Source organism: Antechinus flavipes, chromosome 2 (genome assembly GCF_016432865.1).
Source record: "Antechinus flavipes isolate AdamAnt ecotype Samford, QLD, Australia chromosome 2, AdamAnt_v2, whole genome shotgun sequence".
Taxonomy (NCBI): domain Eukaryota; kingdom Metazoa; phylum Chordata; class Mammalia; order Dasyuromorphia; family Dasyuridae; genus Antechinus; species Antechinus flavipes.
Window position 1 is genome coordinate 315453722 of NC_067399.1, and position 18521 is coordinate 315472242.

At 40.5% G+C, this 18521-nt stretch overlaps 1 protein-coding gene across 3 annotated transcripts; it reads left to right on the forward strand.

The window, feature by feature from the left end:
- Window positions 1-324: 324 nt before the first annotated feature.
- On the forward strand, window positions 325-14252 carry ZDHHC22 (zinc finger DHHC-type palmitoyltransferase 22). 3 transcript variants are annotated; one of them, XM_051977524.1, is made up of 3 exons: window positions 325-1935; window positions 2934-3512; window positions 11795-14252. In XM_051977524.1, exons 2-3 carry the CDS (start codon window positions 2948-2950, stop codon window positions 12058-12060), a joined length of 831 nt encoding a protein of 276 aa, XP_051833484.1. In that variant the 5' UTR covers window positions 325-1935; window positions 2934-2947; the 3' UTR covers window positions 12061-14252. The 3 variants fall into 3 exon arrangements, with proteins under 3 accessions (XP_051833484.1, XP_051833486.1, XP_051833485.1); XM_051977526.1 differs by lacking the exon at window positions 325-1935 and adding an exon at window positions 2096-2185; XM_051977525.1 differs by lacking the exon at window positions 325-1935 and adding an exon at window positions 2290-2640.
- The last annotated feature ends 4269 nt before the right edge of the window (window positions 14253-18521 follow it).

Below are 18521 nucleotides of genomic sequence, written 5' to 3' on the forward strand. Positions count from 1 at the left end.
AAATCAGATTTCGCCTTGAGGCTCCTTGGCCATGCTGGGAAAGAGAAGGGCTGAGTATTGAATTTTGGGTCATCTCTCTGGAAAATTATGGGAATGGGCAGATTACTCTTGGTGAGGGTGAGAGGGCAGAAAGCAATTGTTTAGAGCACCCTCCTCAAGGTTTAATTCAAACCACAAGTAGTGCTTACTACGGAGGCTAAACTGGAGGACTAAAAGCTACGTAGTTCTCTAGAGGCACCTCCCCTAGGCTATTCTGTGGGCCTGAAAAAGGGTTGATAACCTCACAGTGCTGAGTGGGGTGGCAAGACCACGCCTCTCTTGAGGATATTGGGGGAGCGGAGATAGCCTAGGACCCTCGCTGCTATCACATTCGCCTCCAGGCACCCACTCTCGGGAGCCCGAGTGGGAGGGCAGCAACCGCCAGTTCTCTCCTCTCCAGCACCCCCTGCCACTACCTGCCCAATCCCCGAACCGCGAGGAGACTAAGAGCAAAGGAGGAGGGGGAAGAGAGAGAATGAGAGAAAAAGAAAAGGCCACAAGTTTGCAGCCTTTCTGGGAGCTCCCGAGTCAAAAAGGCTCCTCTTCCAATTGGAGTCGCTTTTCTTCTCTTGTCGCCGGCAAAGGTTCAGTGAGTCCATTTTCTCAGCCTCCTGCGGCAATGGAGGCGGGAGAAGCAGTCTCCTAGCACCCCAGGAGGTGGTGGAAGTGCTTACTGCGGGCCGCCCAGCCTTCGCGTAGCAGTCCAAGGCTCCCTTGCCAGGCGCTCTTACTGCGCCCTCCCTCAGCTTCCTCTAGCCTAAAACTCTGTGCTGCACCCCACCGCGGCCGGGTGCAGGGAGGGGCAGAGGCTTCTTTGGAAGTGAGGGTGCTGAAAGGACAGCTCCACTCAGTTCAGAAGCTCCCCCAAACTATTGGGCGGGGCTGTACCGAAGTCCCACTGGGCGCCAGCTTTCGGCTGAGGGTCGGGAAAGGCTTCTTTCACTCCCCCTCTCTGTCTCGCCCAACCCCTGCTGCTTCGCCCCCCACCGGGCTCGTCGGCTAGTCTGGAGGCGGCTCCCGAGCCCCCCTTGCGACTGGCGCGGGAAAGACAGTTTTCCTCCCCTGAGCTCGAGCCAGAGGGCTCCTCTAGGGAGGGTAGCTTTCTTTGCCTATGCCCTGGAGAGGGCCCCCCTTCACTCCAATCACACGCACCTCTACCTCCTCCCCTATGTTATATTGAAGAGATAACGACTTTTCTCTTCCCCTTTTGCCCGCACCCCTTTAAGATTCCTCCCAACACCGGGCTCAGGGAGCCCGAGTGCTTTCAGGCTGCGGTGGAGCTCGAGGGAGAGATCCCCGAGCTTCAGAGACATGAGCCCAGCTAGCTGTGAAAGGCATCCGATCCAGGTAACAGACAAAGGCCACAATCAATAATAGCCACCCCACAGGCGCCTGTGGAACAAGGGGACTTCAAGGTGATTGCACCCATTATTCCTTCGCAGAGAAAGGGACTAACGCCTGGAGCTCGGACCCAGAACTTTTCCTTGGTATGCTAAGAAGGCCTGGCTCCTTTTAGCCCCAAGAAAAGTTTCCACAGACACCTAGGGTCTTTTATTTCTCTCACACTTTTTTTTTTCTGAAGTTCGGCGGAATAGTCCAAGGGAGGGAGAGGACACGAGCATCTGTCTGTTGCCTAATTGTCCGGAAGAGAATCCGCCAACAGCGTGTAGCACCAAGACCGCTGGCAGTGAAAGGGTTAGCTGCTTGGTGTTGATTGTTTGAGTTCTTGAAGCAGGGTGAGGGGGAAGAGGGCGGGAGCCAAAGGGGCATTTTAATTTCCTCGCCTGACACAGAAATTCATTTTTGCAAAGAAAGAGCCATATCTAGCAGCTTGGGGTGATGGATCGGACTGAGACCTGTCGCTAGAGATTCTGGAGAGGGCTTCCTTCCTTTTCGGTATGTGTGCTTGTGTGTTTATTTGTGTATGTAAATTGATTTTAATTGATTTTTCCCAAGTGGCTGCGGATGGGTGTATACACACACGCCACGCCACGCCACAAAACACACACACACACACACACACACACACACACACACACACACATTCACTCACACATACACTCCAAAGAGCTCTATGATTGCCCGGGAAGTCCCAGCACACTGCCTATAGGGGAGCTTTGAAGCAGGACTTTCAGGCGGGGATTTGGTATGTTTTCTTCTCTCTCTACCACCCCCACCTCTTCCTTTTACAATTCCTGCTCTCCCTCCCTGCCGCTGCCTGCTCCTTAGGAGGTTACTGCTCCCGGGGCAGTGGTGGAGGTCAGCTTCAAATCCATGACTCGAAGATATAAAAACGGGAGACCTGGTTTGGATTTCTATTGAGGAGGATTGGCAAGCCAGCCCTCTCTCTCTAGCTCTCTAAACCCACCCCTCATTCGCTTCTTTCTCTCCGCCCCGCCCCCCAACCCCCCACGTGTAGACATCCAGCTGCCTGTGTATGACACGGACACCAGTATATGTGGGAAGTGGGGGGAGCATTGGTATCTAGGAAGGTAGAAAGGCAGCTGGCCACAGGAGAGACCAGGGACTAGGTTCCCAAACTGCTTCTTTCTCCTAGCCAGGCGAGGAGCTGAGGAAGATTTCGAAGATAAAGGAGTCCAGGTCATTTACTGAGGCGGGAGGGCAGTGGCAAAGAATAGTGTGGTGTGGAAGGGAAGATCCTGGTAGGGTGGTTGGGGGCTCTATTGGTCAGGTTGGGAGTGGGGAAAGGAGAAGCAAAGATGCAAAGTGAAAGTATGTATGTGGGGGTTCACGGGGTGGGGGGTGAAAGTGGAGGGTGAGTGGGTGAGATGAGGAAGGAGGGTGGAAGGTCTCTCTGCTTCGGGAGAAGCCACTGTGTCTTCCTGTTTCCCTTTAAGACAGTAACATCTCTCTCTTCTCCTTCTACTCTACAGGAATGTAATCTAGGATGCTCATTCTCAGGTTGCTCAATGTGGTAGCCCCAGTCTACTTCTTGTGCATCTCTCTGGTGACCTTCATCCTGCAGCTCTTCCTCTTCCTCCCCAACATGTTCAAGGACCCCACAATCACCCCTCTCTTCTCTCCGGCTCTGCTGCATGGGGCTCTTTTTCTCTTCCTTTCTGCCAATGCTCTGGGTAACTACATCTTGGTGATTCAGAACTCACCTGAAGATCTGGGTACTCGCAAGAATGTGGGGTCTAAAGGAGCGGGCAGCCCTTCTGAGTGGCCAGAAGCAGGCAGGAAGGCCTCATCTTCCTCACAGAGCACCCACTTTTGCAGGCTCTGTGCTAGGGTGACCCTGAGACACGACCATCACTGTTTCTTCACAGGAAACTGCATCGGAAGCAGAAACATGCGAAACTTCATCATGTTTTGCCTCTATACTTCCTTGGCTTGTCTCTACTCCATGGTAGCTGGAGTGGCCTACATCTCTGCAGTACTCTCCATCTCCTTTGCCCACCCTTTGGCCTTCCTCACACTCCTGCCTCATTCCATTAGCCAGTTTTTCTCAGGTAAGTCGGCCTGATAACAGTGACCAGTCTCAAGGTCATAGCTACCACCACCAAGATATCATCACCATAGAATCTTAGAGCTGTAAGGGAATTGAGGAACCATCAAAAGTCAAGCCCTCTCATGTTAGAAATGAGCAAAATGAGATCCAGAGAAATGAATTGATAGGTCCAAAGTGATACAGAGCTATTGTCTTTTCTCTTTCCTGTCTTCTCCTGGATCTTTTTCACTGACAATGTGATCTTGGACAAGTCACGTGGATTCTCTGAGCTTTTGTGCCTTAATTTCCTCACATGCATAGTGGGAATAATAATAATTGCATTGCCTGTCTCACAGGGCTATTGTGAAAGAAGTATTTTGTAAGCCTAAAGTACCATATAAATATGTCATTATTAAGTGGCACAGTGGATAAAACACTGGACATGAAGTCAAGAAGACCCACGAGGCCTCAAACTAGTGTGATCTTGAGGAAATTACTTAATTGTTGACTGCTTCAGTTTTCTTGGCTGTAAAATGGGGATAATAATAACTCCTATGTCCTAGGGTTGATATGATATCAATAACTACACTCTACAAACTTCTAGGTGCTATATGAATGCTCTAGCTAGCAATCATAAATAAGTGCTTTCTAGGATTTTTTGTTTTCCCAGAGCTTTGTAGCCATTTGAGTCAACTAGATCCCTTTACACTGTTCTTTTTTGCTGTTTAGGCTTATTTCTTTGGAGCATGAATTCTGGTAGCTCTTTTAACCTGGGAAGACTCTGAATCCAAATCCAATAATGGACTATGTGCCCTTTGTCTGAGGACCAATCTATTTAAATTGGAAAAGTCTTATGACCAATTTAGTCACAAGGGGATGAATTTTTGCCACAGTACCTCATGAAGATTATTTCCAAGGGAAGAGAGTCATTGGGGTTTATACTGGCAGAATGGGCACCCACATTGGTGTAATCTCAATGTTGCATTGTTATGTATCAGGAGTTGCTATTTTGCCCATGTACAAATTCTCTTTCCTGAGGAAGATCACAGATTTTTACCTGTATGAGTTATTAACTTATTATTTATTAACTCTGAGACATTTAATGATTTCCTTATGGTCACACAACTAGTAAAATTTGAACCCTAGTTTTCTTGAATTCATAAGCTTTATCCACTATACCATAATATCCACGTCTCATTTCTATACATATACAAAAGAAGGTTCATAAATTTTCCTGACCCTCAAGATTGAAGACAAACATCAAAGAAAAAGAGATTCCCTAGCAAAAGTTAAATCACAGATTCATACATTTACAAGTGCATCTGCTCTCAGAGGTCTTCTTGGATTACCTTAAATGCAATCCCCTTGTTTTTCAGAGGAAGAAATTAAGCAACTTATTTAAAATCATCTGAGTATTAAGTAGCAGAACTGCAATTTGAACCCAGGTCCTTTGGCCTGTCTTTCCACTACCCTCCTGTGATAACAACTCCAGGTGCAGCTTCTTATTTTCCAAATCTTCCCTACTTTCACTCCTCCATCACATCTGCTGTTTTGGTAAACTGAGCTGGATTGGATAGTATCGGCATTTTGGGGAACAAATTCAGGATGTCCAAAAAGTCTTAGTGCAGTTCTAAGCTTGAGGAATTTAGAACTCCCCTAAGACTTTTGGGACACTCTGTGTAATATTGCCCAAATAACCACTGTAACTGACTTAAGTGGGAAGTCTTGGAATTCAGTCCCTGAAATGTTTCTTTTTATTGTCATTGACTTCTGACTTGACTTGAATGTGGATACCCCAACCCATCTTAAGAATGGAGAAAAAAAGAAATCCATAGATTAAAACTGAAAAACAGTAAGAACTCTACAAAAAAGTGAGAATGCCCCTTACTGGCTATGTGACCTTGCACATATCTTTTTCTTTAGATACCAGTTTCCTTACCTATAAGAGGACTGTTCTAGATCAGGTAATTTTAGCCTGGGGTTCACGATTTTAAGGAGTCTATGAATTTGATTGGAAAAAGTGGCATTTTTGATTTCCATATAATTCATGGTTTTCTTTATAATCCTTTTTTTAAAATTATGCATTTATGAAATCCTGTATTTTATTTTGTACACCTAGAAATGTTATTCTGAGAAGGGAACCATAGACTTTACCAGACTGCCCATGGAGTCTATGTCACAGGGAAACTGTTACTTTTTCTAAAGAACTCACTGGAAAAGGTTTATCCAATCCTAAATTTTCATTTCTTCCCCACCTAAATCTGGGCTGGTAAGGATAAGGGAAAATGTATTTTAGATGTGAAAATGGATTAACAGGGAATAGAAAAGAATAAATAGAACTGAAGTGCTTTTCACCATGAATGAATTTAGCTTTACTGAATTATAGATTTGGTAGCCTCCCATAGCATCCATGCTGATTACTCCCTGTGAGGCCAGAAGTATAGGGGAGCAGAGCCATCCCAAATCCCACCTATAAAGTGCAGCTTAAACTCTATTCATATATACTTAATTAGTTTATTCTGCAAAGGAGATGGTAATGGATTTCATGTCACTACCCCCATCCCATTCTCTCCCTCCTTTCTGTAAGAATAAATCAAAGAAAGACAGAGAATGGCACTTTTTGGCACCACTTTCTTCTTGGAATGACAATCATGTGAGGAGGAATTAGATTGAGGGATAAGAAGTATGTAGGTACAAAGGAAAACTTTTAAGACCACTCTGTTCCTCACAAGGTATCATTTTGGTAATAGTATGGTTGATACAATTTTCTGAAGTATAGCTCTTTCCAGGCAATGGAATTACCAGGCAGAATTTGATCAGATAAAATTCATCATAGTGGAGGAGTAGTGGCACAGAATATAATTTCATGGGGGTACAAAGAGTGACCCATTTCCTAGAGAGTGAAGTTCCGTTCTTGTAGGACTTCCCTTACCTTGGTAACACCAGGAGAAAGGTACAACAGTGACAGAAACCCATTGCCATTGTATTGGCAATGGATGGTTGTACCACATATTGCTGGGTAACTGTTATGGGAAGATAGCATATCAACCCAGAAGAGAACCTGATTCTATAGATATTAGAATCATGATGATAGAATCAAAGACCCATTTGATCCTTGCTAGTAACTAGATAGTGAATCACTAATTCTATCTAACTGACATTTGATTGAATCCTGAAGAAATTTTTAGTGCTGGGGATTAGACCAAAAGAGATTTGGATGACTAGTGCTAGGATAACAATAACCCCCACTTTGAGGCACTCAGACCCATAAAAATACTTTTCTCACTATTTTGTTGCAGATTTTATCTCCATCTTACACTGAGAAAAGTTTAAAGTTAAGAGAGTTTAAATGATTTACCTGTACAAGGAGTTAAGGAATCCTAGGTTGCTTCTAGAATTCAGAGCCCCAAGGTTTCTGAAGAAGAGGAGAAAGGGGTTCTAGGGAAGTGACTTTATAGCATTAATCTGACAGTATGAATGCTAACAAAATAGGTAGGTCAAGGGTGGGATGGGAGTGGAAGTGAGTTCAGTGGGGTATGAGCTGGGGCAGATGGGATGGGAAAGCTATGGAATTGCTATTAAACTTTCTTTCCAAAGTAGTTTAATAATTCAAAATGGACTATTTCAAAGAAAGAATCCTGAAATAAGTATCTATTAATGATAAGAACAAGTCTGGGAACCACTCCAGAGTGCAGCCTGAAGTCTATTTGAAATTTACTCAGATTGGGACAAGGTAGGGAATAAAAAGAAGCCTCTTATTTTAAGCCGATGGAAGAATTCTATGCATAGTTGTGAACACCTGGAAAGTGGCCTGGTGACCACACAGAGTTTCTTCACCCACAGATGAATTAGGAATGAGTCTGTGGGCTGCTTAATTCTCTGACTCCACTCCAGACATGGAGAATGGATAGTCTTTTTGTCTTTTCACTTCCATCTTATCCTAAGAACATTTATTTGGCACTTTGGTCACAATATTACTGAGGAATAGATATATTTTTTTGCTTTTCAGTCAGTTCTCTCCTATCTGACTCTTCATGGCTTCATTTGGGAGTTTCTTGGCAAAGAAAACTGGAGTGGTTTGCTATTTCCTTCTCCAGCTAATTTTGCAGATGAGGAAACTGAGGAAAATAGGCTTAAGTGACTTGCCCAAGCTAGTAAATGTCTGAGACCTGATTTGAATTTAGCTCTTCCTGACTTCAGGCCTAATCCTCTATCTATCCACCACTTCACTGCTTTATTATTATCTCTATCTTCTTTGTATATTTATAATCCCTATTTTATAAATAAATTGTTGTTCAAGAGGTTAAATGGTTAAATATCCCAAAGATTTAATACTTAAGGCCTTACATGTACAACCTAGGGGAGCAGCTTCTGGTGCCAAGTATTACCATATAACTCATTCTTCCTTCCCTCTCTTGCTCCTTTATCTCTTTCCAGACTTTCCCAAAACTGCTGTCCTACCTTACATATCCACACCCTCTTAAGAACCCATTGAGGCACATAACTTCTACTCAGGTTGTCCATTCCTATCCCTCCTTCCTATCCCTGCAGTCATTCCTTTCTCCTCCAGTATTTTTTGATTCCAAGATTTGAAGCCACATCCCACCTAACCTGTCCCCAGCTTTTGAGAAAGTCTAGAAAATTCAGAACTGGCTCAAGTTGTTTTACATAAATAACACTGCTCTGGCCTTATGATCCAATATTTCAGATGCACGTCATCTACAGTCAATAAAATTGCAAATGACATGTGTCCTGAAAGAAGAGAGGATTTTTTTTATCAAAAGTAGTGCCTGATTATTGTCCTTTTGTAAAAACTAGACAACTATCATTGCCGAGTAGATATGACACCTTATTAGATATAAAGTCAAATTCTCAGTCAACATTTCTACTGTTTGGCAGAGTAAAGAGAACATTAGATTTGTAATCAGAGGACCTAACTTTGAATCCTGACTCTGCCATTCTCAATCTGCATGCTCTTGGTCAATTTAACTGACCCTTATGGGCTTTGATTTCCTCATCTACAAAATTAAGAAGCAGAACTAGACAAATTCTAATGTTCCTTCTAGCTTCAAGTCTGTGATCCTGAGGAGCTTAAGGTCCTTTCACTAATTTGTTGTGTGACTGAGAACAAGTTTGCTTTATCTCTTGAAATGTCAGATTTCTCATCTTTAGAATGGAGGTAAAATAATATAACCTTTTCCTGGCATGCAATGATAAATAAGATAGAGTGTCTCAAGCTCTTCAAAAGAAAGGTGCCAGAGAACTTTTTTTTAACAAAGCAGTCACACTTTAATTCCAGTTCCAGTTTAATTCCAGTCAAATGGAACAGGCTATTTCAAAGGTAATGAGCTTCCTGTTCCTGGAAAGATGTAAGTCAGGTCTGGATAAATATCCTCAGACAGGGATTATTAGAGGAGAATTCTGCAAATGTTTAACTCTTAAGATTTTATGATTCGATGAAATATCCAGTATTGTAATTAAACTTTAGAAGAAGCAGAGGCAATGGGTCTAGACAGCTCAAACACCTAGAAAGAAAACAGGCTCCAGCTTGTAGACATTGCATCCTAAGGGAAGAGATAATAATATCTTCTCTATTCCATGCTTGAATTATCATTAGGCTGTATCTTTAGATAAAATTCTGTGGTAAATAGCTCTGTCTTGTCATGGCTTGTCCCTGGATCTCACTGAACATCAAGAAAAGACAAAGTTAGATTATGTCTGTGGGTCTACTCTAATTGGTGAGACATTTCCCTTCCCCCATCTTCCCTGCCCCATGATGGCAATTCTTTCCAGTCCACCTTCCTTTAGTCCTGACTGAAGCAATGCTATGGGGGATCCTTAAGGAACTTGTTTCCTTCTTGGCCTGTGGACAACCAATAATAATCAGAACTGACAGGAGAAGAATTGGGTCAGAAGAATGACTTAAAAAACCAAAATTATTCTGGCCCTTCTCCCCTTCCCATCTCATGCTGGCAGAAGGTGATTCTTTGAAATGTCAGCTGGATTGAAGTCTCAGCCTCTTGGGCAGTTGAATTTATTTATCTCTGACTTTATAAAAAAAGGAGAATCACCAACCCCGTTGGAAATCTGGGTGAGATAAAAATGCTAATGAGAAAGTCCTAACTCATTTTTGCTTCTTCCCTGCCTGGCCAGATAACACTTCTTAACAGGCTTCACTTAGATTCAAAAAGGCAAGATCTAGGCAAGACTTAAAGTAGTGAGTGAACTGAAATCCATGGGGCCAGGGAATATGTCAACTAGCAAGGTAAAATAAAGGGGACATATGGCATTTAGAATTCAAAACCAAGAATAGATTATAATGATGGCTGTCACCTTGAAATAATTTCAGAAGATAGTATTATCTCATAAAGAGAAATTCTTATGACTGTGACAATGACTATTTGGGCGGACTTAGAGTAACTTAATTTGAGAAACATCTATTAAATATCTACAGTAGACAGAGCTGTTTTAAGGTACTGATAGATTCCTACTAAGAAAATCTATATTCTTAATTATAGGTTTTTTGAATGTGTTATGTCAACCTATAATACAAGATAATAAATGAAAGCTACAAACACAATGCTATATAAAATCCAAAAGGGGAAAGGTCATTATTAGTGGAGAGATAAGGAAAAATTAAGAATATATATTTTCTTAGTAGGAATATAGGGACTTTTGAAATCATCTATTCCAGCTACATTATGTTACAGAGGAAAAAATGAAGGCCTAGAGAGATTAAGCGACTTAGTCACACAAACAATGAATAGAGCCTAGATTTGGACAAAGGTCTTCTGATCCCAAACTATTGCATTACTTTGCCTTCATGAAGGAGATGACATTTGAATTGTACTTTAAAGAATAATTCAGAGGACATAGGCGTACCTAAATAGCCTATTGGATCCCAGAAAAGCAGGGCAAAATAGGGCAATTGTGTTTGAGGCTTTGGAATTTAACTTAAGCCACCGTACTTCATCTCCCTTAGACATACTTTTCACATCTATAAAATAAATGTGTGACCACTGTCAGGGAGAACTGAAAGTAGAACTAGAGCTAAAAACTGACTGAACATTTTCCTCTCAACCAGAGTTGTTTGAAAATTACTTTGATGTCCCTCTTGAGGTAAAAAAACAACTAAGTTGATAAAACCTGCTCAGATGAGTCAGTTTCACTTTAGGCTGGCTTGTCCAAACTTATTTAGTTTGAGTTAAATGTGGATTTTTGCCAGTCCCTAAAAGTTCATGTTTTTAGGAAACTTCTCATTTCATGAGCTAATTGAGATACTGCAAAATATATTAAGGTTAGAGGTTAGGAAGAACTTCCTCATTGTGGGAGGCTGAGGAGACACTAAGAAAAATTTAGCTTATTCCTTCATGGAAGAGTGGAAAGATGGGATAGACAATGACCTATCTGGGTCAGTTTAAGTATGGTCTTACTTAAAGAAAGTACTATTAGATAGCTCTGGGAAACATTCAGCTTGAGGAATTTTAAGATGAGTGATCTGTTTCCCCTGCATTTTTTAATGACTTTTAATTACTTCTGAAGTGAGTATTCCTAGAATCAATCCTATTCTTGGCCATTCTGTCACAGAAGGTTAGAACAAAAAGGACCCTTAAAGATGCCCTTGACCAAGCCCTCTAGCTTGAGACAAAATGAGGAAACTGAGAGACAAAGTGATAAAATTATTTCTTTAAGATCCCTTAAATAGCAGAGGTAGAATATGAAACTAGATCTTCTGAGTCTGAAACTATGTCTCTTTCCACTAGATCAACCTAAAATCATCATTCTGTTCCAGTTATCTCATCCACCTTATAAACTGACAACCATCTAGCGACAGACTTCCTGTTTTGTCCTTTAATGCCACAATCTTGTTCCTCTGCCCTGATATAGAAATCTTCCTCTGCTCCCAGCTGGGAAATAGAAAGGAGGGAAGTAATGATACAACTCCATAGAAATAGCAAGTGTTCTTTTTCATGTTCCCTGAATGAAAAGCATAATGGATCTCTTACCTTTATAAACCACCGTTTCTATTCTCTCTCCCATTCATCCTCCTGGCCCTCCCTTCCTGTGACCCTGATAAACAGCAGCACAGAAAAAAAAAAAAAAGTTAGGGCAGTTAGTTCATTTCTTTTCTCCCCTTGCTGCAGCTCTGTCTGCAATTGCTTCAAAATGTAGCTTCGGTCTCATTAATCTCCTGGCGGAAATGCATGAATGGGTAATGTTTCTGTACGTGGTCTGGGTGTATAAAATGTTCTCTTCTCTTTCCTTTTCCCCTGCTCCTTCTCCCTGCTTCCCACCCCCCACCAGGAGCTGTCCTTGGTTCTGAAATGTTCGTCATCCTCATGCTATACCTCTGGTTTGGGATTGGACTGGCCTGTGCTGGCTTCTGCTGCCATCAACTTCTGTTGGTGCTTAGGGGACAGACCCGACACCAGGTGCGGAAGGGAATGGTGGTTCGTGCCCGTCCCTGGAGGAAGAATCTGCAGGAGGTCTTCGGAAAGAGATGGCTCCTGGGCCTTCTGATCCCCATGCTCAATGTGGGGAGTGAATACCCTCGACATAAGGGCAAATAATCATCCTGCCCTACCTGGCTTGCTCTCTCTCAATCCTCCCTTTTCTTTATCTCTATTCCTGCCTGAACACAGGCATATTTTCTCACTTCTACTCGTGATACACTAGAATACTCAGCAGTAGGGAAAGGTCAAGTCAATTCTCAGCATCCCAACCTACAATCAAGTAAATAGGTAGTATTAAATAGAGGACCAGCTGTCACTCAGTAGAGAGGAAATTCAACAGCCCAGAATTCTGATACTCATATCAGTAGAAAAACAAATTGACAAGATAATCATGAATTTCTTTAGGACTGATTCCCACTGCTTTTGGAACTTCTTTTTAGGTCCCCTCTTCTCTTCTCACCCCCAATTTCCCAATCCCTCTGTCTCCACTCATAAAAAATATATATGATGTCATTAATAAGGTATACTCCTCTCTGTGTAGTCTTCCTCCAGTACCTTGATGACGGTAATGTTGGGGAATGATGGATTGCTGAGACTGGTGCAAGTCTTAGAATGACCTTGGATGCAATGAGAAATGTTTAAAAATAAAATATATGAGAGGCCAAGCAATTGCTAGCCCCTATTCTGTCAACAACAGGAAAGACTAGGCAAATTTTAGAAACATTAATACAAAAACAAAACATTAATATAGTGGTTTAAAGTTTATAAAGAACTTTGCATCTCATTCGAAACTTACAACAACACTATGAGGTAGGTACTACAGGTATTATTATCCCAACTTCACAGATAGGGAAACTGAAGCCCCAAATTGCTTCTTCAATGTTAATTCTGGAAAGAATCATAGAGATCATGTAATCCAATTTCTTTTTGTAGAAAATAGTTCCAGAGATTTCTCATACCATTAGTCAGTGACAAATTGGTATTATAATCCAGATCTCCTGATTCTTAGTCCACTCCATGCCCTCTCTCCCTCAAGACCTTAGAATAAAATGTAAGAGTGATTCAGTTACTCCTTTTTATAACACATCAAGGTGACAGCAGATGGTTTCGTATTTTTACTTTCTGATCAGCCCGCTTTCCTGCCCACCTTATCCCACCCTGTCTCTGCTGTTCACCACAACTCAGAGCTTAGTGATCAATTTGATTTTAAAGCAATTACTTCTCTTCCACCTGGCTTCTTTCCAGCTTTTCTTGCTTGGTTGGCATCCAGGAAGGCAAGGACAGTAGTCATAAAGATAAAAAGGAGCAATGAAGTTAGAAAGGTGTGTGAAGATATTTAATGACTGTGTATGTTGGGCCAACAACATGGACTGCAGTATGTTGGGGTCAACAGTGAAAGAGACTGAGGTAAAAATAAAAAGAGTGTTTTATGAATAAGAGTTTGTTGTTAGAGAGGGAAACTCATCAAAGAAACCTTATAGTACATATAAAAAGGATCATATGCAAATAGGATTCCAGAGCTAGAAGGATTCTTAAAGTGTGTATAGTTCAACTACATCATATTATAGAGGAGGAAATAAGTCCAAAGAAATGGCAGAGCTTGCTCAAAGTAATACAAGGACATGACAAAGCCAGAAATCAAAACAAGATTTTCTGACTCCAAATCCAGTACACATTATTCTACACCTCATTTCAATTTACTGTAACAAAGATTGTTTGAATTCTGATGTTTTCCCCCACAATGGAATGGGCTGCCTTGTGGTGTATTAGTTTTTCTATCTTTAGAAGTATTCAAGAGAAGCTGGATGAATTAGTGTCAAAGATTAGGTCATTTGACCATTTAGTTCTACCAGAACCTGTAGTAAACCTTAAAAGGTAGAGTAAATAGTAGGTTAGGACTAACATGGAGATTTTTGTTAATAAGCTAAATGAGGGAGAATCAGTGAGTAGGAAGTCTTTGTTTCTGGCAACCAAGTATTCTACAAATCTAAGGATATCTGACCTCAATTGCGTGTATTAAATTAGAGATGGGGAATAAAAATTTTTAACTCCTGACCTTCTCCTGATTCTACAAAACCCTGGCCAGCTCCTTCCAAGCTATGAAGCTGGTGATATGTTTTTGTGGAGTCTGAAGGCATATTGGGAATGTCAGTGTAGAATAACCTAAGAAAGGAAGTGGGTCAGGTGAAACTTAGACAAAAGTCTGATTCCCATCAATAAGGGGTGTGGAGGAACCAAGTGACACTTATATACATGGTACTGTATTTTCAACAATGAGTGACAATAAATGTTTGGTTTTTTAAAATTTATTTTAAGTTACCATCTGGACTCTTTAGTTGTCAGCTGATTTATTGTTCTGTGTTTAACCCTCACATGAGTGTGCTATATAACTGTTCATTGGCAATTTATGGACACATCAAAGAGGTCTAATTCCTTTCCTCTCCTTTCTTATTTGCCACCTCATAATCTGCCTTCTTCAACATCTCCACTTTCTCTTGCTCTTTCTCTTCTTGTTCTTCTACTTCTCTATCACTCCACTCTATCATTTCTTCTTTTTCTTTTTCCTGCTCTGGGACTCCTGAGCTCTCCCATTTCTTCCCCCCACTGCCATTCCACCAATACACACATACACACACATACACACACACACACACACACACACATATCATATGCTATCCACTTCAATTTTCAATGCTGCAATCTTTTCATCTAAGGAGATGTACTATATTTTTTTTAAATCTTACCCTAAGGTTTTGGCTTCATTCCAAAATCCAGGGACAAAAAAAGGTTTTAAGTGGCTTATTTTTTAGTATTAGCAAACCAATATATTTTATCTTCCTCCTATAGAAGGAAAGTCATTTCTTTACATAGAACAGTTCCATTCATCCCATCACTGCTTCAACCACTTTCCTTTCTCCTGGGATTGCATTTCTCTTTGTCTCTGCTGGATGCACCTGGGTCCACACACAAATCTTCTGACTCCTGCCTATAATGCCTTGCTATTTCCCATGGGGAATGGGTTCTGGGGCTGCTATGACACAGTCTCTTCCCACTGAGGCATAAAGAGAAATCTATTGACAGGAAGTCAAATTAGGATGATTATAATAAACTAGATATTCCCAGAGAGCCTTAACTGTGAGGCCAAAGGCCTTAAAGAAGAATAATACTATTATAGATTTATATGATTGCTTTACACAAAAGCCTTTCACATATATTACATTTGATTCTTATTATAACCCTAGCAGCTAAATAGTGCAAGCATTAGTATCACCCCTTCCCCACTTCCCACTGATAGGAAAACTGATATACTAAGAGAAACAATAATGTGTTTAATATAACACAATTAATGAGAATCAAGAACATCTAGATGAATATCAGTGGATAGAGTACTAGGCCTGGAGTCAAGAAGACCTGAAGTCAAATCTGGCCACAAAGACTTGCTAGATGTGTAATCTTGGGCAAGTCATTTAGGTTGTTTGCCTAAACCCTAAAGAAGGAAATGGCAAACCATTCCAGTTTCTTTGCCAAGAAAATCCTATGAGGGGAGGGAAGAGACAGCTAGACACTGCAGTGGATAGAGCACCAACCTTGGAGTCGGGAGGACCTGAGTTCAAGTCCATCCTCAGAAACTTAACACTTCCTAGCCAAGTCACTTAACCCTAATTGCTTAAAAAGAAAGGAAGGAAAGAAGAAAGAAAAAAAAATCCTATGGATAGTATAATCCACAGGGTCATGTAGCATTAGATACAACTGAATGACTGAACAACAAGAATAAGAATGAACATGAAAGTCAGAACTTACAAGATTTGGAGTTAGAAGTCAGAGACTCCTTATTCTGATGAGCTCAGAAGAAGATATTGAGACCTAGGGAGGTTATACTAACTTGTCTAGGATGATACAGCCAATAAGTGACTGAGATCAGATTTGAACTCACTTAACTCCATGCCCAGCCAGCACTCTGTCCGCTGTGCCATCCTACTTGACAGACTTGTCTTCTAATACCTAGTTCTTTTTGTCATATTAAATTTCCTAAACAGCAGTAAGCCATGGAGAAGAGCCAATGGGGTCTTTGATGAGTTCAAATGGTCTGTTACCCATATGGCCACATTAGTGGGGCTCTGATGAGAGATGGCTATATTTTATTTACAAAACAAGCAAGAAGGCAAAGACAACACATGATTTGTTGATAGTTCCCTTTCCTTTTGGGGTAATACATGTTGTCATAAATTATTTGGGAATATCTTGGCTCACAAGTTCACATTATTTTCTTCCCTTCTTTGGTGTCAGATTCACGAGTCAGTGAATTGTCTCAAATCCCCTGCTTTCTGTTCTCACAATTCAACACAAAAGCAGCAAGCACAAGATGCAAGCAGATCATGCTTTAGAAGTCTTGTCATTCATGGAGGACATCAGGGAACTATCTAAATAGTGCTAGTACTGTTAGTAAATGGTAAACCCATATTGGAAAGGAGTTATAAAATTCACCATGGAGATGACTAAGAACCATTACATTGAATTCCCAATTCCTATATTTTTGCCTGGCTGCATTTTGGATTTCCGTCACAGGCTAATTATACAATATTTCAGAGTCTAATTCTTTTTATACAGCAAAATAATGGTTTGGTCATGTATACTTATTGTATATCTAATTTATACTTTAATATATTTAACATCTACTGGTCATCCTGCCATCTAGGGGAGGGGGTGGGGGGGAAGAGGTTTGGCAGTTGTCAATGCTGTAAAATTATCCATATATATAACTTGTAAATAAGAAGCTATTTAAAAAAATAGAATTCACCATGTTGCTACATTAATTTGCCAGGACATTGGTCTTCAGACCACCTAGAATCAAAGATCTTTAGACTTTTCATGAAGAACTTTATGATCCTATAAAGTCCAGAATGGTTTCTATGGACTCCAAGGTCACATTTCCTTTCCACCCTAATGGTTTATCCTAATGGGGAAGACAAGATGCAAACAATGATGTGCAAAAATGTATATATAGGATAAATTGGAAATAATCAACAGAGGGAAGACTCTAGAGTTGAGAGAAATTGAGAAAGTCTTTCTGTAGAAGATAGATTTTAAATGGTTTTTGGAGAAGCCAGGGGAGCCAGGACATAGAGATGAGGTAGGAGAGCATTCCAGAAATGGGGAAAAGACAGTGAAAATGCCTAGAGTTGGGAGACTGAGTTTTTTGTTTGAGAACAGCAAGGAAGTTAGTGTCACTAGATCACAGACTATTTGGGAAAGAGATGTATAGATTAAGAAAACTGAAAAAGTACTATAAGGTCTGTACCACAAAGAGATCAAGAAAAAAAGAATCTATTGTACAAAAATATTTATTGCTGCTTTTTTAGTGGTGGTAAAGAATTGTAAATTGCTGGAATGCTCCTCCATTGAGGAATGGCTGAACAAAATTATGGTATATGATTGTGCTGGAATATTATTGTGCTATCAGAAATGACAGGTTTCAGAAAAATCTGGGAAGACTTTTATGAACTGATACAAAGTGAAGTGAACAGAACCAGAAGAAGATTATACACAGTAATAGCAATACTGTATGAAGATTAAGCATGAATGACCTAGCTATTCTCAACAATACAATGATCAGTACCACAATATAATGTGGTAGGACTTATAAAAATGTTATCCACTTCTAGACAAAGAACTCATGAAATCTAAATGCAGACCAAAGCATTTTAAAAAACTTTATTATTCCTAATTTTTTAATCTGTGTTTTCTTTTGTAATATGGCTCATGTAGAAATGTTTTGAGTGACTGACTGACCATGTACAATTTATTTCAAATTTCTTGTCTTCTCAAATTATTATGGGAAGGAATTTAGAACTCAAAATTAGGGGAAAACTTAAATTTTTTTGTGTATATTTAGGAAAATATTTTTTAAAAAGCTGGAAAAGTAACATTGATGCTCTGCACCCTCTCTGCAACTTGTATACTTTTAGAAATTGCCTAGGAGCACTGAGAAGTTAAGTGATTTGTCCTGGGTCACACAAGTCTGTATCTGAAGCAAGACTTCACTCTGCCTTTTCCTGGTTCTGAGGCCAGTTCCACATTTTACACACACACACACACACACACACACACACACACACACACAATAAATAAATAAATAAATATAAAATATATATATATATACATAGTATACACATGTGTGTATATATATATATATCACATATGTGTGTGAGTATATGTATCAATATACGCACAATACTGTCTCTGGCTTTCAAAAGTTTAATATAAAGAATGGAAACAATTTATCTAGACTTAAAGGTTAGAATGGAAGGCTGAAAAAAGAGTAACACCCTTTCCATATGGGCCATATCAAACCAAATGTGTGATGTACAAAGCTAAAATCCTTCCATATTCTTCTTTATTTACATAGATGGAAAGTGTTGTTTCCCAATCACTCTGTCACCCAGATTCGTTCCATAATACTGTCCCATAAGTCTCTAACTTCCCCTATTCAATTTTTTTCACTCTATTAATTGCTTTCTTTCTGATGTGTATGTCTCCCTTATTTTTTGGAGGAAAATAGCTACTTGCCCTCTTTGGCT